At 45.5% G+C, this 27,093-nt stretch overlaps 1 protein-coding gene across 1 annotated transcript in view; it reads left to right on the forward strand.

Moving 5' to 3' along the window:
- Positions 1-27,093, forward strand: part of LOC115476687 (BPI fold-containing family C protein-like) — a 49,030-nt gene that overhangs the window by 3,834 nt on the left and 18,103 nt on the right. The window contains exons 2-10 of the mRNA XM_030213205.1: positions 2,172-2,314; positions 4,363-4,471; positions 8,434-8,562; positions 11,057-11,212; positions 13,731-13,797; positions 17,308-17,368; positions 19,075-19,166; positions 23,411-23,587; positions 26,505-26,534. Of these exons, the coding sequence (XP_030069065.1) occupies positions 2,209-2,314; positions 4,363-4,471; positions 8,434-8,562; positions 11,057-11,212; positions 13,731-13,797; positions 17,308-17,368; positions 19,075-19,166; positions 23,411-23,587; positions 26,505-26,534 (927 nt within the window). The 5' untranslated portion in view covers positions 2,172-2,208. The remainder of the gene's footprint in view (positions 1-2,171; positions 2,315-4,362; positions 4,472-8,433; positions 8,563-11,056; positions 11,213-13,730; positions 13,798-17,307; positions 17,369-19,074; positions 19,167-23,410; positions 23,588-26,504; positions 26,535-27,093) is intronic.

Genomic DNA, 27,093 nt, shown 5'->3' on the forward strand with positions numbered 1-27,093 from the left:
CCCTCTGCCTCGGAACAAGAAGTAACCTGTTCCGGGGCAGAGGGAGCTGCAGCGAACGAGAGAAGTTAGCGAACTCTCGCAGCAGGCGCGTGCCGCGGCACCCCCCAGCGGCGTGCACCCGGGGCAGACCGCCCCCACCGCCCCCCCCTTGGTACGCCACTGGTCAACAATAAAATTATAACTACAGTGTGGCTCCAGTGACATCATTATCCCCCTGTCTCAATTTTTTGCTGTTGCTGTGGAGTATTTTTGTTTTTCTCCTGTTTCTCTTCTGGATCAGGGTATGCAGCCAGAAGATTTTCATGTTTATGCTATTTCTCGTTTCATAAGATGTAAGTATTGCCACACTGGGACAGACCAAAGGTCCAGCACCCTGTCCCCGACAGTGGCCAATCCAGGTCACAATCACCCGACAAGATCCACGGAGCAAAGCGTTTTGTACTGCTTGTCCCAGGAATAGTGGATTTTTCCCTATGTCCATTTAATAACATTCTATGGCCTTTTCCTTCAGGAAGCCGTTTCAATTACTGGGATGTTCATTTTGTTGGGGTTTTCCAGACATTTTTTCATGATGGGAGTTATGTTGTCAAGAGTGCACGCTCTTTCAAAAGAAAAATAACAAAGTTCATCTTTATTCTGTTTGTTTTCATTTGCTAACAACATAAAGGGGTCCTTTTACTAAGGTACGCTGAAAATGGCCTGCGGTAGTTTAGGTGCGTGTTTTCGGTGCTCGCAGATCCATTTTTCAGCGTACCTGCAAAAAAAAAAAAATGCCTTTAAAAAAAATGTTTGCCAAAAATGGATGAGTGGCAAAATCAAAATTGGCGCACATCCCATCTTGGGGTCTGAGATCTTACTGCCAGCCATTGACCTAGCGATAATGACCCACGCACGTCAAATGCCACTTGGTGCGTGTCCGATAGGTGCGTCCAAAAATAAAAATTATTTTTCAGACTTGCGTATCGGATGTGCGCCAAAAATGAAATTACCGCAAGAGCCACACGTTAACTCCATTTTGGCGTGTGTTGGGCATGTGTAGATGTTTGCGCGGTTTAGTAAAACGGCTTGTCATGAACATATAATAGGCGCCACATACACGATCTCTGGGCGTCTAACTACAGGCACTCATAGAAATGTATTAGGTTAACCCAATAAAATGAATCACCTTCTGTTTTGTTTTTTTTTTAACTTTTATTCCCCTGCTAATACGATGTACTAGCACTCAGCCCAGCTCTCTCTTCAATATGCAGTTACTACATTTTTCCTTAATATCACATCTGGTATTAATCCGCAAACAAACCTTTTCCGGAGATGTGAAGGCGGTAGAACGAGAGGGCATGAAATGAGATTGAAGGGGGGGGGGGGGGCAGACTCAAGAAGAATGTCAGGAAGTATTTTTTCACGGAGAGGGTGGCGGATGCTTGGAATGCCCTCCCGCGGGAGGTGGTGGAGATGAAAACGGTAACGGAATTCAAACATGCGTGGGATAGACATAAAGGAATCCTGTGCAGAAGGAAGTGATCCTCAGGAGCTTAGCCTAGAATGGGTGGCAGAGATGGTGGTTGGGAGGCAGGGCTAGTGCTGGGCAGATTTATACAGTCTGTGCCAGAGCCGGTGGTGGGAGGTGGGGATAGTGCTGGGCAGACTTATACGGTCTGTGCCAGATCCAGTGGTGGGAGGCTGGACTGGAGGTTGGAAGGCAGGGCTACTGCTGGGCAGACTTATACGGTCTGTGCTGGGGCTGGTGGTTGGGAGGCGGGACTAGTGCTGGGCAGACTTATAGGGTCTGTGCCAGAGCTGGTGGTTGGGAGGCGGGGTTGGTGGTTGGGAGGTGGGGCTAGTGCTGGACAGACTTATACGGTCTGTGCCGGGGCTGGTGGTTGGGAGGCGGGACTAGTGCTGGGCAGACTTATACGGTCTGTGCCAGAGCCGGTGGTGGGAGGCAGGGATAGTGCTGGGCAGACTTATACGGTCTGTGCCCTGAAGAGGACAGTACAAATAAAAAAGTAGAACATATGAATTTATCTTCTTGGGCAGACTGGATGGACCGTGCAGGTCTTTTTCTGCCGTCATCTACTATGTATGTTTACTATGTTTACTATCTGGATCTTGCCCGTCTGCCTCACAGATGTCAGGACCCTAAGATCACTTTCTTTTGTACCTGTTAACAGATTCCAGAGAAGACTGGCAGAAGGAAGGAACAAAGAGATGTGGAAGGTTTCCTGTTTTGTCCTGTTTGTCTCAGGACTTACCCTCTCTCATTGTGTCAATCCTGGAATGAAATTAATGATATCTCAAAAGGGGCTAGACTTTGGTATGTTATATGCTTTCATGTATACAGTGCCTATCATTAAAAAAGTACATGCATTACTGTAAGCCAGTTGTATATTGTCATAGAAGATGTTTGCTTATGCTGCCTGACACAAAGCTGGTTGTTTTTAGAGTTTATTACAGAAATGCACACTTTAACTGAGTTCGATTCCCACTTCAGGCACAGGCAGCTCCTTGTGACTCTGGGCAAGTCACTTAACCCTCCATTGCCCCATGTAAGCCGCATTGAGCCTGCCATGAGTAGGAAAGCACGGGGTACAAATGTAACTAAAATAATAAAAATTTATTATAAAACAGAAACATTTTTGTTCAACAATGTGAAACTGAATATATTTTGATCTTTCTTTAGCAAGAAAAAAAAAGATCCAACATCCACATTAGGAAAAACAATTTCATAACAGAAAAACCTAGAAACTGTGACATTGGCCGGTGCCAACTGCTTTCCGCCGCGGAGCCTGCCAAACTTCAAGAGGGCGTGTCGATAGGATAACGAAGGCGGGACGGGGGGTGGTCACCATATGGCCGACTTCAGCCGAAAATGGAAAATGGAAAAAAGAAAGCCGGCCCTGACGAGCATTTGGCCGACTTTACTTGGTCCCTTTTTGTTCACGACCAAGCCTTAAAAAGGTGCCCCAACTGACCAAATGACCACCGGAGGGAATCTGGGATGACCTCCCCTTACTCCCCCAGTGGCCACCAACCCCCTCCCACCCCCCCAAAAAATCTTTTTTTTGCCAGCATCTATGCCAGCCTCAAATGTCATACCCAGCTCCATCACAGCATTATGCAGGTCCCTGGAGCAATTTGTAGTGGGTGCAGTGCACTTCAGGCAGGCGGACCCAGGCCCATCCCCCCCCCCTACCTGTTATACTTGTGGTGGTAAATGGGAGCCCCCCAACCACCCCCCAAAACCCACTGAACCCACATGTAGGTGCCCCCCTTCATCCCTAAGGGCTATGGTAGTGTTGTACAGTTGTGGGTAATGGGTTTTGGGGGGATTTGGGGGGCTTAGCACACAAGGTAAGGGAGCTATGTACCTGGGATCATTTTATGAAGTCCACTGCAGTGCCCCCTAGGGTGCCTGGTTGGTGTCCTGGCATGTAAGGGGGACCAGTGCACTACAAATACTGGCTCCTCCCACAAACAAATGCCTTGGATTTGGCTGGGTTTGAGATGGCCGCCATTAGTTTCCATTATCGGCGAAAAACAATGGCGGCCAACTCTAACGCTGGCGATCTCTAAGAGATTTGGCCGGCCCCGACCGTATTATCAAAACAAAAGATGGCCGGCCATCTTGTTTCGATAATACAGTCGGGTACGCCGCTTGACGGGGCCGGCGTTAGAGATGGCCACCCTTATAGATGGCCAGCCCCGTTCGATTATGCCCCTCCTGTTGACGTACCCATGGCACACCCATGCTCTGCCCATGTGTTCATTCCCTTTCCCTCTCCGCAGTTTTGCACTAACCCCCAAATTCAATATTGCGTGACAAAATTTGGTACGCATCGGCCATATTCCATAATTGGCGCGTGGAACTTATTGGACAAATGAACAGTTAATTGGCAATATTTGGGCACTAACGATCAATTATTGGTGCTAATTGTCAACAATTAAAATTTGCAACTTCCTAGTTGGGATTCTATAAAGATGCACCTGTAAATTTTCCGTGCAGATCTGAAAAGGAGGCACGGCTATGGGAGGGGCAGGGGCAGATCAAGGGCTGCAAAAGAGCACTTCAAGTGAAAACTGATACAAATCTTCAGGCATTTTGCATACTTTTTAACATGAAGCGCTTTTTGATAAACTTAATGTGGACAATATGTTCCTGTAAAATATTTAATAGGTAGCTTGTCCACTTATTTCTATGGAGAGGTTTCTACCAAGTTGGCCCAAAATTGAAATTTGCTTTTGCAGAATCATCTAAAAGTCTGCTGTTGTTCCTCAGAGACATCCCGATAATAACAAAGCCAGAGGAACAGTACTCAACAGTCTACTCCTTCAATATTCTCTGTTGTGTTTCTTTTCCGATAGCTCATGAGGTTGCAAAGAACTTTCTGGAAAGTCAAGTACAAGCTCTTTCAATCCCAAATATAAGTGGTAAAGAAGATATCCAAGGAGAACTGAAATATGAGATCACCAAGTAAGTAGTTAATGTCCCGTGTGAAAAAAATGAAGTCCCAGCTTTGGAGTTACACCTAGTTGAAGGTCCCAGGGGCCTGACGTCAAGGGCATTTATCCAGTTAACAGTGGTGTTATTTGGCTAAGGCCTTTGGCTGAAAATTGCTGCCACTTATCTGACTGAAAGTTATTTGGTAAACACATGGCCATGGATTATCCAAATAAAAGTTATCTGGGTAAGAAACCGCAAGGTTGTAGTGGTCCAGAGAGAACTGGAGTAGAGGAGTAGCCTAATGCTTAGTACAGTGGACCTTGATCCTGGCAAACTGGGTTCGATTCCCACTGCAGCTCCTTGTGACCTTGTGAGCCCCCTAAGGACAGAGAAAATACGTGTATCTAATGTGTACAGCACTGCGTACATCTAGTAGTGCTATGGAAATGTTTAGTAGTAGTAATAACTTAGTTGTCCATTTACTCTGGGCCCGATAATCAGACACTGAGCTTGGATATTCAATACCGGGCTGTTTCCAGTGAACAGCTTTTGGCCGGTATATCAAGTAAAGAAATAAACATCTACCTGCTATTTTTGTGGCCAAACTTAGCCAGGGATGTACTGAATGTCGGCGGATAGCCGGTGATATTGCATGATATAACTGGCTATCCAGCTTATAATCGAAAGACAAAAACGCCTATATTGCGACCTAAATCGGGAGATAGGCGTTTATCTCCCAAAAACGAATAACGCGGTATAATCGAAAGCCGAACTTGGACGTTTTCAACTGCACTCCATCGCGGAAGCATACAAAGTTGACGGGTCGTGTCGAAGGCGTGGTGAAGGCGGAACTGGGGCGTGGTTATCGGCCGATCAGAGATGGGCGCCTTTCGCCGATAATGGGAAAAAATATGCGTTTTTAGCGAGAATTTAGGGCACTTTTCCTGGACCCTGTTTTTCCACGAATCAGGCCCCCAAAAGTGCCCTAAATGACCAGATAACCACTGGAGGGAATCGGGGATGACCTCCCCTGACTCCCCCAGTGGTCACAAACCCTCTCCCACCACAAAATATGCCGTTTCACAACTGTTTATTTTCACCCTCAAATGTCATACCCACCTCCCTGGCAGCAGTATGCAGGTCCCTGGAGCAGTTGTTAGGGGGTGCAGTGGACTTCAGGCAGGTGGACCCAGGCCCATCCCTCCCCTACCTGTTACAATTGTGCTGCTTAATGCTTATTAGTCGTCCAACCCCCCAAACCCACTGTACCCACATGTAGGTGCCCCCCTTCACCCCTTAGGGCTATAATAATGGTGTAGACTTGTGGGCAGTGGGTTTTGAGGGGGATTTGGGGGGCTCAACAAACAAGGGAAGGGTGCTTTGCACCTGGGAGCTGTTTTACCTTTTGTTTTGTTTTTGTAAAAGTGGCCCCTAGGGTGCCCGGTTGATGTCCTGGCATGTGAGGGGGGACAGTGCACTACGAATCCTGGCCCCTCCCACGAACAAATGCCTTGGATTTATTCGTTTTTGAGCTGGGCGCTTTCATTTTCCATTATCGCTGAAAAACAAAAACGCCCAGCTCACAAATTGTCGAATAAAACATGGACGTCTATTTTTTTTCGAAAATACAGTTCGGTCCGCCCCTTCACGGACCCGTTCTCGGAGATAAACGCCCATGGAGATAGACGTTTTCGTTCAATTATGCCCCTCTATATCTGCTAAGTGTTATCCGGCAATATTCAGCAGACGATAACCAGCTATCACCAACTGAATATTACTGGATAGCCAGTTACGTGCCATGTAACCACCCAGGAGCCATTCTAGGAGCCGTTCCTGGCTCGTTAAATGGTTTAAAATATCTAGTGATCTGTGTTTTCTGTTGGGGAGGAAGCTTTACCAGAATTTTGTCATACAATAAATGCAAATCTAAACAGAGCCTCACACTGGTTGTGTATATATAATATTAAACACATACCCTGTTATCCACCTTATCACAATGATTTCAATCACTGATGGAGAAACAAAGCTTCAGTATCGCCACCCAGCCAGCCCGACATAGCAGGCTGTAAGGCGTAGGTTTGGCGTACCATCATTTAGCTTAAAATAAAACTCCATCAATAAATTACTTCTCGCAGAATACTTAATCAATCTCAAATAACAGTTGTGTGTGTCCAAAATTATTAGGATCAATATTTCAATGGTTCTCTGATACAATCCATATCATTTACATTGTAATCTTAGGTTCAACCCCGGTGTTCCCGCCAGATATCACTTAGCTTAATCCAATCGCTGTAGTGTTCTGCTCACATCGGTATCACCAGCTGATCAACCCGACAGGGAGCCCCCGTTTCGCTAGTGCTGCGTCAGGGGTTATATAGTAATATCCAATTGTATCCAAAATCGATCCTCTATTCGCTCTGCTGTATCCGAAAAATTTAGAGCAAGCGGGTGCGCCGAACCTACGGCTTATAGCCTGCTATGTCGGGCTGGCTGGGTGGCGATACTGAAGCTTTTTTCTCCATCAGTGATTGAAATAATTGTTATAAGGTGGATAACAGAGTGTGTGTTTAATATTATATATACACAACCACTCCGAGGCTGTGTTTAGATTTTCAGTTAATTCAGAGGCTTGAGTGAACTATTCAGTGGCGTTCCTAGGGGGGCTGACACCCGGGGCGGATCGCTGATGCGCCCCGCCCCCCCCCCCAGGTGCAGCGCCCCCCCAGGTGCAGCGCGACCCTACCCCCCGGCGAAAGGACACCCCCCCGGGCAAAGGAACCCCCCCCGGGTGCACGCCGTTGGGGGGGGGTGCCGCGCGCCTGTCCGCTTCATTCGTTTCCATGCTCCCTCTGCCCCGGAACAGGAAGTAACCTGTTCCGGGGCAGAGGGAGCACAGAACGAACGTAGCGGACAGGCACGCGGCACCCCCCCAGCGGCGTGCACCCGGGGCGGACCGCACCCACCGCCCCCCCCTAGGAACGTCACTGGAACTATTATACAATAAATGCAAACAATACACTTACTGCCTGTTAACTGCATTGTGGCATCAGGGTGGTGTTAACAGCTCTGCATTATCTGCTATATTAATAATTAGAGGGTAACTTTAGAACCAAGCATCTAGTTTAAGGCGGCCAAAATGTGCCTATCTTAAGCCTATTTTATAAAGAAAAGTAGGTGTCTGCTTTAAAAAAAAATAAATTATTAATGTCAGTGGCCGAAGATACCGCTACACCACCAGGGCTTTTAAAAGGTAGGCTCGAGGAGGACCTACTGTGGGTGACGAGGGCAGAGTGGTGGGGAGCCTGGGAGCGGGAGCCATGTTTTTTTTCTCAGGGTTGGTGGGGGGAGGCTGGCCTGCAGCACTGATAGTGGAGATACAGTTTCAGGCTTCCGCTGGCTTCCGCTGAAAATGCACAGGCATTTTAGGCAGAAACCCAAACCCGGATTTCTGGTTGGTTTTGGTGCCGAATCTGAAATTCAGTCGGCCTTTAAAGTCCTCTGGGGCACCTGGCATAGCAGGTGTAAATCCTGACATCTGTTTTTGAGCAGATGTTCGTCCTTCTCCTTCTGAAATGGGGAATAACCAAGACTCCCATCATGTGTGGCTGCCTATATAGTTGACATGATGGAGACATGACAACCAATGTTTAAGCATGAGTGGCTGGGGCCTACACACAGTGGGCACGCAGCTCTGGTAACCTTGTCGGGCAGGCTGGATAGACAGTGAGGGTCTTTATCTGCCATCATTTACTGTGTTATTGTGAGTATTTTTTTAGACCTACTCTAGTCCTACCAAAACCACACCTAGACTATGCCTCTTTGCTATATGCAAATTTTGAGTTTTTGACATATACATTCCAGCTGTAAAATCGGTATTTAGACACGTCTGCATTATGCACATCTAAATGCTTGGTTTTGCCCATCTAAAATATGACTAGGGGTTCAAAAAGAGGCACCATATTCTAATATTCATGCTTGCAATTTTTCCCCAGCATAAAAGTAGAAGACTACAAAATTATCGACAGTTCACTGACCTTTGTACCCGATGTCGGTATTCAGATGGCCATCAAAAATAGTAAAGCAACTATTCTGAGCAACTGGAATGTGGAACACTGGACTATGTAAGTACTGTTGAATCATTTATTTATTTGTTGCATTTGTATCCCACATTTTCCCACCTATTTGCAGACTCAATGTGGCTTACATTATTCCGTAATGGCGATCGCCATTTCCAGTATGAGGAAATACAAGTTGGTAATGCATTAAATGTTCATAAGAGGTCAAGCAGATTATAGAGAGTTCATTAGCTGCAACTTAGAAATGGGTCACATCAACATGAGTAAACCTGGGAGCCTGATCCATGCACCTCCCATCTAGAAAGTCAAGATTCATCAGGGCTTTGAGTAGAGGGGTGTGGTAGCCGTGTTAGTCCACTTTAAAGGTAATCAATAGAAATAAAACAAAATAAAACCTCGTAGGCAATCCGACAAGGTGCTGAATACTTATGAAAGTGTCGCTCGTAGGCATTCCCATGGAAGTGGTTTGGGCAGGAAGGAGGCAGAGTTACCATGTATCCATGCATTCTATAAAATACACAACTGTATGTGTAGAGTATATAAACACATGTGTACCTTTGGATTAGGTGGAAATTTGTGGATGAGTATTTGAACGATAATGGGGTTGAGGCGAACATAATCTAACCAACCAATAATAATAAATATATAGAAATCCTGAACAATTACAGGTCGGTATTCAAACTCTGCAGTCAATGTTTCATTTAAATGCTGGCCGCAGAGTTCGAAGTTATAACCAGTTGCCCATCTGGATATCAGAGCTGAGTCATGATTACAGAGATTACGATGACAGTCAGTCCTGTTACAGAGTAACCACTGGTTAATTTTGGAGAACATTTTTTTTTTCCATCTTAACTGATCTGAATAGTTATCTGGAAAACCAGAGTTGAATATTGTCGGTCATCTGATAACTCCTGCCTCCACCTCTGGACCACACTAGCTCCATCCAGGTAGTGCAGGGGGCACTAAACTGTGATTTTCAGCAGCATTAAGGGATGAACTTATCAGTCTGGGCTGCCGTTAAGATGTGTTATTTTACTGTTAACCTCAGCTATCAGTAACTAAGGGGTCTTTTTACTAAGGCGCGCTGAAAAATGGCTTGCGGCAGTGTAAGCGCGGGTTTTGGCCATGCGCCGATCCATTTATTTTAGCACGCCCGTAAAAAAGGCCTTTTTGTTTGCCGAAACTGGACATTGCAGCAAAATCAAAATTGCCACGCATCCATTTTGGGTCTGAGACCTTACCGTCAGCCATTGACCTAGCGGTAAAGAATCCGGGCGGCAATGACCTACGCGTGTCAAATTCCACTTGGCGCGCATCCGAAAATAAAATAAAATATTTTTCAGATGCGTGTATCGGACATACGCCAAAAATGAAATTACCGGAAGATCCACGCAGTAATCAGGCAGTATCTCCTTTTTGGTGCATGTTGGGTGTGCAGAAACGCTTACACGGCTTACTAAAAAGGCCCCTAAGCAGTGATGATCCTAGGTTGGCTGCCACCCGGGGCGGATCACCACTGCGCACCCCCCCCCCCCCAGGTGCAGCAGTGGCGTCCGTCCCGCCAGGGTGCAGCACGACACCCCCCCCCCCTCCCAGCGCAATGACACCTCCCTCCCCGGCGCATCAAGCCCCCCCCCCCCCCCCCGGGTGCATTCTTGGCGCCTGTCGGCTCCACTGGCTCCCACTGCCCCGGAAAAGGAAGTAACCTGTTCGGGACAGAGGGAGCAGGGAACCAGCGGAGTCGACAGGCACGTGGCTGCTCTCTGCACCCTCCCACAGCATGCACCCAGGGCGGACTGCCCCCACCGTCCCGCCCTTGCTACACCACTGCCCCTAAGTCTCATTACATAAAATGAGACCCGTACTAAAATAGCATGAGTTAGTGGTAAAATTAAAAGTCTGAATGGTAGCCTACGTTGATAACTATATCTGTTATTTGGTATATAAAGAATCTAATAATAATAATAATAATAATGTTTCTGAAAATCTCAATATGGTTCTGGTCAGGAGTTCACATCTGGGTAACAGCACCTGAAGACTTTTACATTTTTAGAAACAAGGCATCAACATTCACCTTTCAATTCTGCGGTAGTGTAGACGTGGGTTTTGGGCACGCGCAGAATTATTTTTCAGTGTGCCTGTAAAAAAGGCCTCTTTTTTCCTCGAAAATGGGTGTGCGGCAAAATCAAAATTGTCGCGCGTCCATTTAGGGTCTCTGACCTTACCCTTAGCCGTAGACCTTGCGGTAAAGAATTTTGGCGGTAAGGACCTAGGCGCCTCAGATGCCACTTGGCGCACGGCTGCTACGTGCATCTGAAAAAAAATATTTTTCAGTCACGCGTATTGGACACGCACCAAAAATGAAATTACCGCAAGAGCCACGCGGTAGTCGGGCGGTAAGTCCATTTTGGCGTGCTTTGGGAGTGTGTAGGCGCCTATGCGGCTTAGTAAAAGGGGCCCTAATTTTGATTACAACTGAACAAATTCCACGATGTTTCACATATGTCTAATATGAATCCATATCCCCTTCTTTCTACAGCAAAGCCAAAGAAAAAACTACCTTGGAGCTATCTGAAGCTTCTTTCATAATGGCCTTCAAAATTTCAAAGAATGATACAGGGTCTCCATTATTATCTTTGAACAGCTGTCAGTCTGACATCAAGAAGGTCGAAATCAAGTTAAATGGACCATTAAAGTGGGTATCAGAGAAATTGTATTACAATGTAACCAGACTTTGGCGGGAGGGGGGGGGGGCAGAGCCCGAGGTGAGGGGGCACATTTTAGCCCCCCCTCCTGCCGCCAACCCTCCCCCGCCATCGCCTACCTTTGCTGGCAGGGGACCCCAACCCCCGCCAGCCGAGGTCCTCTTCTTCCGGCGCAAGGCTTCGTTCTGTTTCTGTTTCAGAACGAAGCCTTGTGCCGGAAGAAGAGGACCTCGGCTGGCAGGGGTTGGGGTCCCCCGCCAGCAAAGGTAGCGGACAGCGACGGCGGCGGGGGAGGGTTGGCGGCGGGAGGGGTCCAGAGGGTCGTCAGCAGGGGGGTCCAGGGACTAATCTACGGGGGCCCAGGCCCCTGTGGCCCCAAATAGCTACGCCACTGAATGTAACACAAAGTTAGACTGATTCAAAATTGCTATTCTCCGGAACAATGCAAGTAAACAAGACAAATCATTTTTAATTAAAAAAAATAATTAAAATGTGTTGTCTTGATTACTTCAAATAAGGCATATGGGACTTTTGTACTGAACATTCACCCCATAGACACTTAGCGTTCCTTTTACAAAGGCACACTAGCGTTTTTAGTGTATGCTAATAATTAGCACACGCTAACCGCTAAGACGCCCATTATCTGCCAGATTCTATATATTGCACCTAGAGATCCGTGCCGCAATCCAGGCATATTCTATAACAACTTAATTTGATTTATAAACTAATCAGCATTGATAACAGCGGTTAACAAGCAATAATAAACACTAATTCACAATAATTAGTATTTATGCACACAACTCGCTAAGTGTATTCTGTAACGAACTGCGCCTGAAATCTAATGCGTGCAGTTCAAAATTGGCGTGGCTATGGGCGGGGAAATGGCTGTTGTGTGGTCATTCCTAAATTTACATGCATAGTTATAGAATATGGCCCAGTGTGCATAAATATACGTGCAGTGATTTACGCCACGTTTTCGTTGGTGTAAATGGAGGCACGTAGTTTAGGTACAGGGATATCAACTAAGCGTATTCTATATACCACACCTAAATCTAGGTTCCACTTATAGAATACGCTTAGCTGGAAATGTTTATCGCATGTTTTTTCTAGGCACCATATATAGAATCTGGCCCTATATTCCTATGGGTATCTTTGCATTTAGTGCACGTGAATTTTTAGCATGCGTTAAAAATGCTATCTCGCCTTTGTAAAAGACCCCTTAAAGGGGGCAGTTGTATGATTGTGCACCCCCTTTTAGGTGCCTCACTGCTGTATAGGGAGTGCCTGGACTTTCTTATAGAATACTAGCCTAAACCCACATTAACATGCCTACATGCAGACGCACCCATTTACCTCAGGTCAATGGCAATCATGCAAGCATGCAAATATGCAAGTGTGGCATGCAATGCAGATAACTTACAGTAGAAACCTCCAAGTTCTAAATAGCGTGCCTAGAAATCCATGCCAAAATCCAGGCGCATTCTATAGCAACACGCGTAACTTAATTGGCTTTAACATGCCAATCAGCATTTTCAACAGCTCTTAACAAGCACTAATGAACACTAATTGGCAGTAATTTAAATTTACATGCCCAATTCGCTAAGCGTATTTTGTAATAAACTGCGCCTAAATTCTAAAGCATGCAGTTTAAAAGGGACGTGGATATGGGCGGGGAAATCAGCCTACCAAAACTTATGTGCATTGTTATTAAATATGGCCAAGTGCATGTAAATCTATGAGCAGGGATTTATGCTATGTTTTCATTGGTGTATATGGAGGCTTGTAGTTCTCAGCACTGGGATATCAACTAAATGTATTGTATATACTGCGCCTAAATCTAGGTGCCGCTTATAGAATACACTTAGGCGGAAATGTGTACCATGCGGATTTTTTAGGCCCTTATATAGAATCTGGCTCTAAGTGCTTAACTTATGGTATGTGCTTACCTTACAGTGAATTTGCTCACATTTTATACCCTTGAATGCCTTCTTTGATATGAAGGTTGTGCTAGTGTTGTCTGTGCTAAGCATTTCTTTAAATTTGACCCATGTTTCTAGATCTTGACCTGTTTTTAAATATTACCCTAGACTGCCTTAATATGAGTGCAGTGGAACGGGTAGATGTGAATCGCTTGTTTACTCTTTCCAAAAATACTAGGGCTAGGGGGCACGCGATGAAGCTACAAAGTAGTAAATTTAAAACAAATTGGAGAAATTTTTTCTCCACTCTGTGGAATTCGTTGCCAGAGAATGTAGTAAAAGCAGTTAGCTTAGCAGGGTTTAAAAAAAAAAAAGTTTGAATGGCTTCCTAAAAGAAAAGTCCATAGACCATTATTAAGATGGACTTGGGGAAAATCCACTGCTTATTTAAGCAGCATCAAATGTATTGTACTGTTTTGGGATCTTGCCAGGTACTTGTGACCTGGATTGGCCACAGTTGGAAACAGGATGCTGGGCTTGATGGACCTTTGAAATCCATGCATTTTCTTTCCTACTCAATTCCTGACAGATTGATCCAGAAAAAGTATGGCGACGAGAAGATCAAAGACGTCATCCTCAAGCTCCTGAACTCACAGGTAAACTACGACTATCAGTTGGATTTTGTGGTACTCGGTGGCCCTGAAATGCTGCTCGAACTCAGAGCAATAGGTCAGATATGCCAGATTCCATCCATTCTGCAAAAGAAGGAATGTATGATTCAGGTCTATAGCCGTGTTGTCATTCACAGATCGGATTTCACAATTCATCGTAATCTGAAAAAAAAAATAAATAAAGATGATATGGTAAGGCTTAAATTAATTTGTTCCTTCTTAAACTGGCCTTGTTGGTCCTTCTGGGTGATTCTTACACTGACAGCATCGCTCCCACTTGGTGCTTCTTTCAAATGAGAGAAAACCTTCAGTACATAAGCCTCACATGAATGTCTAATAAGAGTTTCCTAAATCATCACATGGATGCCTGTGAGCCAGGGGTGTAGCCAGACCTCGCTGGGAGCGGGGGCCACAGCCCTAGGTGGGGGGGGCACTGTTTAGCCCCCCTCCCGCCGCCGCCCCCCCCAGCCGACGACGACACCACATTGAACCCCCCCCGACGATCCCCTTGAACCCCCCCCTCCCGCCACCAACCCTCCCCCGCCGCTTCCAATACCTTGTTGTTTGCTGGCCCCGCCAGTCGAGAATCTAGTTCTTCGGCGCCGGAGTAGCGCCTTCATTCAATGCAGTTCCTGGCGTGATCAGCTGTTTCTGACGCCGTACATCACGTACGGCGTCAGAAACAGCTGATCCCGCCAGGAACTGCATTGAATGTGGGCGCTACTCCGGCGCCGAAGAACTAGATTCTCGACTGGCGGGGCCAGCAAACAACAAGGTATTGGAAGTGGCGGGGCGGGCGGCGACGGTGGGGGAGGGTTGGTGGCGGGAGGGGGGTTCAAAGGGATCGTCGGAAGGGGGCCAGGGCCAAATCTACGGGGGCCCAGGCCCCCTCGGGCCCCACGTAGCTACGCCACTGCTGTGAGCTGAAACTATTTTGAATCAGACCTTTACAGTTTGAGGTGTTGCCGTCCTCTGCCTATTCTTTTAAAGACAAATGTGGGAAGAAGAAAGGGAGGAACATTTGACCAGACAGACGACCTAGTGCTTCAGACGACTTCACATGATTGCAGTCTAGTGTTTGAGGAGGTCTTTTATTAAAGATTAGCTCCAGTTATCTGCAGCAGGGCCCATTTCATTTTTGTCTATTAGATTGTAAGCTCTTTGAGCAGGGACTGTCTTTCTTCTATGTTTGTGCAGCGCTACGTATGCCTTGTAGCGCTATAGAAATGCTAAATAGTAGTAGTAGTAGTCTCTTGTAATCAGAGGTGATATTGTGATGTCATAATGCCTCAGGCCACCAATAAGAGCCAACCTCATCAGTGATGTCACAATGGCTTGATTGTCCTATACTTGGCTCACTTTTATTACATAGCTCTTTGAGCAGGGACTGTCTTTCTTCTATGTTTGTGCAGCGCTGCGTATGTCTTGTAGCGCTATAGAAATGCTAAATAGTAGTAGTAGTACTATGGACCCAGCTGCAGATAACTGGAGCTAATCTTTAGTAAAAAGAGCCCCTGAGGGAGGCCTTTGACTAAAGCATGTTAAGCTTGTTACAGTTAAGGCAGAGGCTTGAAACTTAGGTCTAGATTCTATACATCACACCTAGACATTTGGCGCCAAAATGAAATTTCCTTAAAGTACGTCTTAATTTAGTTATATATTTTTTTTTTATAGAATCAACCTTAATTTCTACACAGTTTATAGAATAGGCTAAGCGTTCATCTGTAGGACTAAATTTAGTTGCAGGCAGTTATGCCAAGTAAAACCTGGTGTAAATCTTGAGGCCTAAATTAGACGCCGACCAGGTGTATTCTATAACTACGCGGGCACAGATTTTAGAAAAATAAAACCCATAAAAGGAAATTATGCTATCAATAATCACTGGGATCCTTATGGTTTGCACAGCCTAAGAAGTATTTGGTGTAAAAAGGAAAATTAAGCCAAGGTACAGGACCTGGCAGCGGCTGAATTAGACTGGAAATTCAGTGCTAGCCCCAGGGCTTTTTTGAAGGGGTATTTGGGGGTACTGAGTACCGGCCCCTTTTCCATTGTCTGCTAAAACTGACTCATGGTGGCCAAGTTTTAATGAAAGAGCTCAGGCTCTACACACCAATTCTGCCTTGTCATAGGTTCTGTGACTGGTTGCAGGGGTCCTGGCTTTTATGGGGTGGGTCCCTCAGTGATCACCCCACTCCTGAAGAGTGGCCTGGCATTTGAGTACCGGCACCTTTTTTTGCTAGAATATCTGATCTTTGACAAACCCCAGAAGTTATCCGAGTGCCTGTGATATTCAGTGTCGGCCTTTATCCAGATAATAGAACTGAGTGTCCGGGTTTTCGGCAGCTCCTGGTAGTTATTCAGGCACTGCTCCTATTCGCTGCAGGCTCTTAGGTCTCAGCATTGAATTTCTTGGTCTTCAGCGATAACTGAGGTTAACAGTAAAATAACAAATTTCAATGGCAGCCCATGATGACAACTTCTCCCCCTAGTGGCACTATCTGGTTAAATGTTGTCCTGACTCAGTCAACTTTACTTAACCCATTAACAGCATCTCCTACCCAGTTGACTAACTACTACTACTAATCATTTCTATAGCGCTACTAGATGTATGCACTGCTGTACACATTATATGCAGGTACTTTCTTTGTCCCTTAGAGGGCTCCCAATCTGTGTTTTTTTGTACCTGGGACAATGGAGGGATAAGGGGTACTTTTACTAAGGTGTGCTGAAAAATGGCCTGCGGTAGTGTAGATGTGTTTTGGGCGCGTGCAGAATTATTCTTTAGTGCACCTACAAAAAATGCCTTTTTTTGCCAAAAATGGATGCGTGGTAAAATTAAAGTTGCCGCTCATCCATTTTGGGTCTGAGACCTTACCACAAGCCCTTGACCTAGCGTAAGGTCTCACACGGTAACCGGGCGGTAATGATCTAGGCGCATCAAATTCCACTTGATGTAAAAATGTTTCAGTCGCGCGTAGCGGATGCGCGCCAAAACTGAATTTACCACAAGGGCCAATTTGGTGCATGTTGGGTGCGCATAGGCGCCTATGCGGCTTAGTAAAGAGGCCCCTAAGTGACTTGCCCAAAGTCACAAGGAGTTGCAGTGGGACTCAAACTCAGGTTCCTAGGATCAAAGCCCTCTACACTAACCATTAGACTACTCCTCCACTCCAAAAATCAGTTTTTTCTTGACTGGGAATCAAGCCCGGGCTGTGGAGACGAGCACACCGAATCCTAATCACTAGACCACCAGGGAACCCAAGAGTTCAACACTTAATATCGACTCCAAAATATTACTATCATTTAATCCAAAACTCTCTGTTATAATAAATGTATGTTCCCCTCTATTTCCCATATCCACGATGAATTGTAAGCCACATTGAGCCCGCAAAAAGTTGGGATAATGTGGGATACAAATGCAATAAATAAAATAAATAAATTCACCAAGTGCGATCATTTAAAGGCACACATTTAATTCTTTCTTATTTATGACAGATATGCACAGCTTTGGCAGAAGAGTCCAAGAAGTGGGCAGTCTATGTCAACGCTCTCCCTGGTGAGTTTTTTCTCTTCTTGCCCAGCGATAGCATATCTAATATAATAAAACGCACCCTCAACGTTCTGAGGACAACGTTCTGAAGCCATCTGACGTCACTCCAAGGCTGAAGGGTTCGTGGATTCGTGGTGTGAAGCCTTCAAGCCAGCCAGCCGTCTCTGCCCCGCCCTCGCGTCAAACATCATGACGTCGAGGGCGGAAAAAAAAACCCAAACAAATCCGTCAGCGAAGCGTCAGGGAAGGAGGCGGCGCTCCCGACGTCTAGCCTTCCCTTCGCTGTGTTCCGCCTTCTTCTGACGTCAAGGATGACGTCAAAAGAAGGCGGAACACAGCGAAGGGAAAGCTAGACGTCAGGAGCACCGCCTCCTTCCCTGACGCTTCGCTGCCGGAACCGCCACGGAGGTAAATTTAAAAAGAAGAAAAAAAACAAAAAGGGATGTTGGGGGGAGAGAAGAGGGTGGCCAGTAAAGTAGAACAATGGGAGCGGGAGGGCAGGGGAGAAACGACAGCATGGATGCGAAGGGGAAGGGGAAGGGCATGGATGCGAAGGGGGGGGGGGAGAGAAGAGGGCGGGCCAGGCTGGGACATGGGAGAGAGAGGAGCATGGATGCGAGGGGGGGTCATGGAAGGGAGAGAGGGGACTTGCTGGAAAAGGATGAATGGAGGCGGCAGGGGACAGAGGAGCATGGATGGGCATGGATTGGAGGGCAGGGCTCAGGGAGAGAGGGGAATTGCTGGAAAGGGATGAATGGAGGGGGCAGGGGACAGAGGAGCATGGATGGGCATGGATTGGGAGGGCAGGACTCAGGTAGAGAGGGGAATTGCTGGATAGGGATGAATGGAGGGGACAGATGGGCATGGATGGATATGGATTGCAGGGCAGGGCTCAGGGAGAGAGGGGAATTGCTGGATAGGGATGAATGGAGGGGCCAGGTGACAGAGGAGCATGGATGGGCATGGATTGGAAGGGCAGGACTCAGGGATAGGGGAATTGCTGGATAGGATGAATGGAGGGGACAGATGGGCATGGATGGATATGGATTGCAGGGCAGGGCTCAGGGAGAGAGGGGAATTGCTGGAAAAGGATGAATGGAGGGGGCAGGGGACAGATGGGCATGGATTGGGAGGGCAGGGCTCACACTCTCTCTCTCATATACAATGTCTTTCTGACTCTCACTCTCACACACTCTGTCTCACACTGTATCACATTCACTCTCTATGTGCCACACAGTCACTCACACACTCGCTTGGTCTCATACACTCACTCTCACAGAGAATCTGTGTCTCACACACACTCTCTCTCTCGCCCACACACACACACTCTCTCTCACACTGTGTCTCACATACACACTTGCACACACTCTCATTCTCACACACTCTCACAAACACACTCACACACAGACTCACTCTCTCTCTCACACACTCACACTTTCACTCTGACTCTCAAACAGTCACTCTCACATACACTCTCCCAAACATACACACTCCGAGGAAAACCTTGCTAGCGCCCGTTTCATTTGTGTCAGAAACGGGCCTTTTTTACTAGTTGGGAATATTCCGCATGTTGAATAGAGAACACGGGCATGAGAAAAAGATGAGAGAGTTTTCATTGTTCAGTCAAACACCAAAATTGATCAGCTTGTGCTTTCTTACTTGGAAAGTTAATATTCTACTTGTAACATATATGTTGCTTGCTGTTCTCATAGTCCAACACAAGATCGACGACCATGTTCAAATAGACTACAGACTAGTGAATTCACCAGTGTTCACAAACAAGTATGCTGATGTGGATGTAAAGGTAAGTGTGATGCCAGGGCAAATGAATTGGGTAAATCTCTTATCAGCAGTTAGGTCATTTTTTTTCCTGTTAGAATATTTTATTCAGTCAATCGATAATGTGACCCTCCCCTCATAAGACAGAGGCCCTGGCGTACAAGTATCACTGTGCACAGTGGTAATGAGCGTGGATTCACTAAGAGCTGATGCTAGTTAACCTTCTGACACTGTAGTGAATTATAAACATCTATGACTCATGCAAATTTCTGTCATCAAGCTCCATTTAAAAATAAGATGCCTGCAGTAATTGGACGGTTGACCAACTTGGAAGGGGCATCTGCAGTACTCACTCTTAATCACGAAAACAAAACTGTCTATGGTGGCAGAGCAGGTGGGGGAAGAGGGGTTGGTGGTTGGGAGGTGAGGAAAGTGGAGGGCAGACTTATACCGTCTGTGCCAGAGCTAGTGATGGGAGGCGGGACTGGTGGTTGGGAGGAGGGAAATACTGCTGGGCAGACTTGTACGGTCTGTGCCCTGAAAAAGGCAGGTACAAATCAAGGTAAGGTATACACATATGAGTTTATCTTGTTGGGCAGACTGGATGGACCATGCAGGTCTTTTTCTGCCATCATCTACTATGTTACCACGTTACTATGTTAGATGCCTGCAGTAATTGGACGGTTGACCAACTTGGAAGGGGCATCTGCAGTACTCACTCTTAATCACGAAAACAAAACTGTCTATGACGAGTTAGAATATCTGTTTGAAATTAGTGAAGGGAAGAGAAGCAGCAGCTATACAATGTGAAGCCAGGAATGTAACAACTGAAGTGCTTTGTACATTGCAAGGCCGAGCAGCTCCTAAATGTTAATTTGGGTCACTGTATATGTTTAAAAGGGAGAGGCAATTTCAGATTTACTATTTTATATTTTAGTGTTTGATTTGGTGTTTGTAAATTGAACGTGCTAGAAAAGAAATCCTTTGATAATGAAAGTACATCCTAGTATATTAACTACAGAGCATGTGTGGTTATAAAATTGGTTCAATTCAATGCCTTGTTTTTACTGGGTGTTTGTGTCACATTGAAAATGGCGCAACGTGGTTATTATTCTTTTTTAGTTCAATTCAAGGTTGTGACATACTTATACATACCATACTTTTCATTTTCTTGAAGCTTAATGAAGCTTTCTATCATACCTCTGGTTATATTGATCATGTGAGGAAACGATTTAATTCAGTATACATAATTCTATAATTACACATACGTAGTTTTGGATTATGGTGGCAATAGGGCAGAAGTGGGTGGGGATTACTTGTGACCCATAAGGACGCATAAGGGTTAGTAACAGGGTCCGAAATAATGATGGAGCCTGGATAATGCATGGGGAAAGGGAGCAGGAATTTACAGCTGGGCTAGAAGATCTTTCTTAGGAGTGTGGGGGGAGACTGATACCTCGCACTGAAATAATGTATGGGATGGTTTACTAAAGTGCAGTAGGTATTTCCATTTACCACAGGTTAACAGCCAAAATTAAAATGTGATGAGTGTAAAAGCTGTGGGGTATCAGTTGGGGGTGTGTACAGCATTCCCCATGAAGTTTCCACATAGACAACTTCCCTAATACATGTTATTATCGAGAGTGATCAGCATGGATGTGCCTAACACCACCTCATGAGGTGGTGTTAAACATACCCTACAGTTGCACATTTAACAATGCACATTCGTGTCCCCACAGTAATTATAATGTGCAGTCCATGCTTAATCTCCACTTAAACCCTGCCCAGTCCCCTGTCCTTTCTCACCCAAATTGTGGCAACATTCCATGTAGAGCCCCAAAGAAAAGCAAGATTCTGGAAGCCTAAAGAGTGACAAGATTTCATGCAGAATCTCAAAGAGTAGCAACATTCCATGTAGAGCCCCAAAGAAAAGCAAGATTCTGGAAGCCTAAAGAGTGACAAGATTCCATTCAGAATCTCAAGGAGTAGCAACATTCCATGTAGAACCCCAAAGAACAGCAAGATTCTGGAATCCTAAAGAGTGACAAGATTCCATGCAGAATCCCAAAGAGTAGCAAGATTCCATGTAGAACTCCAAAGAACAGCAAGATTCTGGAAGCCTAAAGAGTGACAAGATTCCATGCAGAATCCCAAAGAGTAGCAACATTCCATGTAGAGCCCCAAAGAATAGCAAAATTCTGGAATCCTAAAGAGTAACAAGATTCCATTCAGAATCTCAAGGAGTAGCAAGATTCCATGTAGAACCCCAAAGAACAGCAAGATTCTGGAATCCTAAAGAGTAGCAAGATTCCATGTAGAACCCCAAAGAACAGCAAGATTCTGGAAGCCTAAAGAGTGACAAGATTCCATGCAGAATCCCAAAGAGTAGCAAGATTCCATGTAGAACCCCAAAGAACAGCAAGATTCTGGAATCCTAAAGAGTGACAAGATTCCATTCAGAATCTCAAGGAGTAGCAACATTCCATGTAGAACCCCAAAGAACAGCAAGATTCTGGAATCCTAAAGAGTGACAAGATTCCATTCAGAATCTCAAGGAGTAGCAACATTCCATGTAGAACCCCAAAGAACAGCAAGATTCTGGAAGCCTAAAGAGTGACAAGATTCCATGCAGAATCTCAAAGAGTAGCAAGATTCCATGTAGAACCCCAAAGAACAGCAAGATTCTGGAAGCCTAAAGAGTGACAAGATTCCATGCAGAATCCCAAAGAGTAGCAAGATTCAATGTAGAATCTCAAAGAGTAGCAACATTCCATACTACAAATCCCAGGGCAAGCAGTTGCTTCCCATGTCTGCCTCAATAGCAGACTATGGCCTTTTCCTCCAGGAATTTGTCCAAACCTTTTTAAAACCCAGATACGCTAACCGCTGTTACCACCTCCTCCGGCAAAGAGTTCCAGAGCTAAACTATTCGTTGAGTGAAAAAATATTTCCTCCTATTTGTTTTAAATATTTGTTGTAATTATGGTTAGCGCATGGTAAAACCGACGCTAACTGCTTAGCACACTTTAGCAAACCTGTTCCGTACTGCACACCAAACATTTTAGTGCACACTGAATCATTTCAGAGAGCATTAAAATGAAAACAAAATGGAATAAAGTATTGGCTCAGGGCTAGTAGCACGGACGCCCTTACCGCCACCTATCTGCTAGGCAGTAAGGGCTTCCACACTAACCCTGCGATAATTTGTTAGTGCGCGGTGATGCACCTGCATTAACCAGTGTAGCGCTGGGCATGCCTACTCTCCACCCCCAAACACGCTTCCAGCGCAAAATTATGTTTTCTATTTTTAGCGCAGGGTAGCTTGTGCCCGACACAAAACCACAGCTTAATAAAAGTGCCCCAAAATGAATCTCCATAATAAAACATTTCTACATGCAGTTCTCCCATTGACAACCAATTAAGTCTTAGTAAACAAGCCCCTTAAACTATTTCCTCTTTAGATTATTACATTTTTAATGAAATATGTTTACAATAGTATTAAAAGCCATCAGATGCATAACCAGGCGCGTTTGGGCCTATAAAAAGTCCAGATCGATGCCGGAGAGAGGAAGTGAGACTTTACCATCTGTGACCATCAGCCCAGAGCTGCGTTGTTCCAGCTACGCGTGTTTGCAAGCTCCGACACCCTCTCTCACCTCATAACATCAGTGTCTGTTCCTGGACCTGGAAGATCTTGATGTGGTGTTAATTAATTCATTATTGTTATTGTATTTTTAGAGGCCCTTTTACAAAGATGTTTAAGGCCCTACGTGAGCCCAGCACACGCCAAATCATCATTACCACCTGGCTACCACATGCCACAGGTGGTAAGTCTGAATTTGGCGTGCGTCAAAAACACGCGGTTGAAAATATTTTCTACTGCATGGCACTTACCTGGCGGTAAACAGCAATGGGAGAACGCTGCATGCCCCAGGTAACGCGCGAGACCTTACCGGCAAGTCCATGGGGTGGCGGTAAGGTCTCAGGCCGAAAATGGAAGCACGCTGGGTTTTGTTTTGCAGCACGTCCATTTTCCGGCCACTTAAAAAAAGGGATCTTTTTCCAGGACACGGCAAACACTGGCCCGGCGCATGATCAAAAGACGTGCTCGCACTGCCGTAGGCCACCTTTTGCCATGGCTTAGTAAAAGGGCCCCTAAGTTTTTGTATGTATTTGTACTCCGCTTAGAATTTGAGATAATGTGGAATATAAATATCTATAAATAAATTAATAAATAAATAACCACCTTTGAACTTCTTTCCAATTCAGGGAACATTCTATGCAATTAACAATCGCACGGAGCCCGCTCTCGCTCCAGCCCCTTTCACTCTCCCAGACTCAAGCGATTCCATGCTGTACGTTGGAATCTCTGAATATACCTTGAACTCTTTAGCACAGGCCTATTTTGATGATCAGGCCTTGCATTTAGCTTTCACACATAAGCAGGTAAGTGAAATACTTCCAGAACAGGTAAAATTAGTCGCCATTTTCCCTGCCATTTTGTAACTGCAGTTTGTGTAATAAAATTGACAAATGGTTATCAGTCAGTATTAAAATACGTTGTTATTGTTGAGTGATGTTGAGTCAGTGTCGTCTCATGGCGTGCCTGTGCAGATTGGTCCTGAACTGTTTGAGCCAGCACCCCCCACCACCAAAAATAAAACCTGGATATTCATTGCCAGTCACCGGAAACAGCTCAGCATTGACTATCCAGGCCAGTGTTGCCAGATGGGTGGGTTTCCCACCCAATTGGGCTGGTTTTCAAGCCAGGATGCTGGAAATTTTCGAAGGCTGCGGGCTGCGGGAAATTGGGCTTCTTTTTCGTTGCAGCTGTGCGGGGTTTGTGCTCTTTTCCGGGGCTTCTATTGGTCCAATTTGGTCCAATAGAAGCTTTTCCGGGGTAGGGTTGACATCAGGGGCGGGGTTAATGACATCAGAGATGACATCAGGGGCGGGGCTAACAACATCAGAGGTGACGTCAGGGGCGGGGTCGGTGACGTTGGAGGCGGGGTTTGACTTTGGGTGGGTTTTGGGCTGGTTTAGGGCCGATTTTGGGTGGGGAAAATTTTTCCCATCTGCCCACACTGATCCAGGCTCAGCACCGATTGCAGCACTTGAGAGCACAGAAGGCAGCCTGCTTAATATGGACCTCTTAATGCTCTGGTAATGCGTGCGAACAGGCTACTGCAGACACAAATTAAAGCATTTTGCGGTAGTTTACCTGTTTGCATCTGCTAACCCTGCATGTTACCAATTTAAAAATATATATATATTTTGAGAGAGGCATGTCGTGGATGGAGAATGGATATGTAAATGTTAACCAGTTAGCGTATTATGGAACACTTCTTAATTTATCTATTTTAGTTACATCCTCATTACTGAATATTATATCTTGCCCCGATATCATTATGTTAGGTTTTATCTAATTATCCACTTCTAATCCTACACGATATTCTTCTGCACCTTATTTGTAACAATTCTCAAACTCTTATTCCGTTAATATGATTGCCATGATATTTTTATGCACCATATCTGTATCTATATTCTGTAATTCTTATTCCATTAATGTGATTGTTGTTGTAATACATTGTAAGCCATGTTGAGCCTGCAAATAGGTGGGGAAAATGTGGGATACAAATGCAGCAAAATAAATAAATAAATACATAATCCTGTTTATAATCGAAAGAGAAAAACGCCTATATTGTGACCCAAATCGGGAGATAGACGTTTATCTCACAAAAACGAATAAAGCGGTATAATCGAAAGCCGAATTTGGACGTTTTCAACTGCACTCCATCGTGGATGCGGACAAAGTTGATGGGGGCATGTCGAAGGCGTGGTGAAGGCGGAACTGGGGCGTGGTTATTGGGCAATCAGAGATGGGCGCCTTTCACCGATAATGGAAAAAAAATATGCGTTTTTAGCGAGAATTTAGGGTACTTTTCCTGGACCCTGTTTTTCCACGAATAAGGCCCCAAAAAGTGCCCTAAATGACCAGATGACCACTGGAGGGAATCGGGGATGACCTCCCCTGACTCCCCCAGTGGTCATAAACCCCCTCCCACCACAAAATATGCCGTTTCACAACTTTTTATTTTCACCCTCAAATGTCATACCCACTTCCCTGGCAGCAGTATGCAGGTCACTGGAGCAGTTATTAGGGGGTGCTGTGGACTTCAGGCAGGTGGACCCAGGCCCATCCCCCCCCCCACCTGTTACACTTGTGCTGGTAAATGGGAGCCCTCCAAACCGCCCCCCAAACCCACTGTACCCACATGTAGGTGCCCCCCTTCACCCCTTAGGGCTATAGTAATGGTGTAGACTTGTGGGCAGTGGGTTTTGAGGGGGATTTGGGGGGCTCAACACCCAAGGGAAGGGTGCTATGCACCTCGGAGCTGTTTTACCTTTTTTCTTTTTTTTGTAAAAGTGCCCCCTAGGGTGCCCGGTTGGTGTCCTGGCATGTGAGGGGGACCAGTGCACTACGAATCCTGACCCTTCCCACGAATAAATGTCTTGGAGTTATTCGTTTTTGAGCTGGGCGCTTTCGGTTTCCATTATCGCTGAAAAACAAAAACGCCCAGCTCAAAAAAAGATAAACGTCCATGTTTTTCGGAAATACGGTTCGGTCCGCCCCTTCACGGACCCGTTCTCGGAGATAAACGCCCATGGAGATAGACGTTTCCGTTCGATTATGCCCCTTAATGTGAACTAACTGGCTAACACAGGGTTAACACAGGAGAACTTAGCACATCCTAAATAGGAGGTGGTAAATGCTCCTATGTTAACTGTCTGCAGGAAGAGCATGCTAATGGAACATTAGCGAATGACCTGCAAATGACAAAAAAAGAAAAAAAACCTTTAAAAGATGTTGCAGTAAATCTAGGTTTAGTGCATGTTAAGGTCCAGATTTTGCCACACTTTGGGGTCCTTTTACTAAGCTGTACTGAAACATGGCTTGCGGTCGTATAGGCGTGGGTCTAGCCACCTTACCGCCAGCCATTGATCTAGCGGTAAAATCTCCACGCGGTAACCATGCGGTGATGACCTACTCACGCCAAATGCCACTTTGGCGCGTGTCCGATATGCGTGGCCAAAAATGAACATTCTTTTTCGGCCGGGGGGAATTAGACACACGCCAAAACTAAAATTACCGCAAGAGCCATGCGGTAACTCCCTTTGGCATGCATCGTACACACGTACAGCCTTACGTTGCTTAGTAAATGGGCCCCTTTATTAAAAGAGCCCCTAAATATTTTAAGGTGCATTAGAGAAAGGAATGCAAATCCTATAATGGTTTTCGCAAATTGTAGGATTTTTTTAAATTTCTGACACTCAATCTTATTTTTTTTTTGTCTTGGTACAGCTTGATCACATTGTTAAAGAGCTGGATGGAGTAAGTTGTTCTGTTTTCCTTTCTTCTATCTACCTGTAATAATAAAATGGTTCATAAACAAACAGAAAAGCAGAATAAGGTCAAAAAGGTTTATTGGGACAATGCCCGACGTGGCCACGTTTCGTCCTCAGGCTGCGTCAGGGGTAAAACTATCAAAGGTGTATATAAATATATTATACACACTTATGGTAACACCAAAAATTGTTCGAAAACCAAGTTCCAATCAATACCGTCAGTGTTCAGTGTTCTGTAGCGGGGAGGAGCGAGGATAGTAGACTCTCCCGTTTATTTAATAGGTTGGAAATATATTCCCTTGAAAAAGCGTTAAAAGTGAAACGTGGCTTCCACGTTGGGAAAACGAAGATTTTAAAACACAGAACACTGAACATTGGGAGACATGGAGCAGACTTGACTCAGGCGTCTACTCATCAAAGATAAGTGAAGAACGCTTTACCTCAGATATCAGTTGTGACCTGTTTACTGATATGTGACAGTCTACTAAGGCAGCGCAAGATTAGTTAGATTGGACAAACAAGGAAAGGAAGGAAGGAAGGACTTG

This window comes from Microcaecilia unicolor, chromosome 8, assembly GCF_901765095.1.
Source record: "Microcaecilia unicolor chromosome 8, aMicUni1.1, whole genome shotgun sequence".
Taxonomy (NCBI): Eukaryota; Metazoa; Chordata; class Amphibia; order Gymnophiona; family Siphonopidae; genus Microcaecilia; species Microcaecilia unicolor.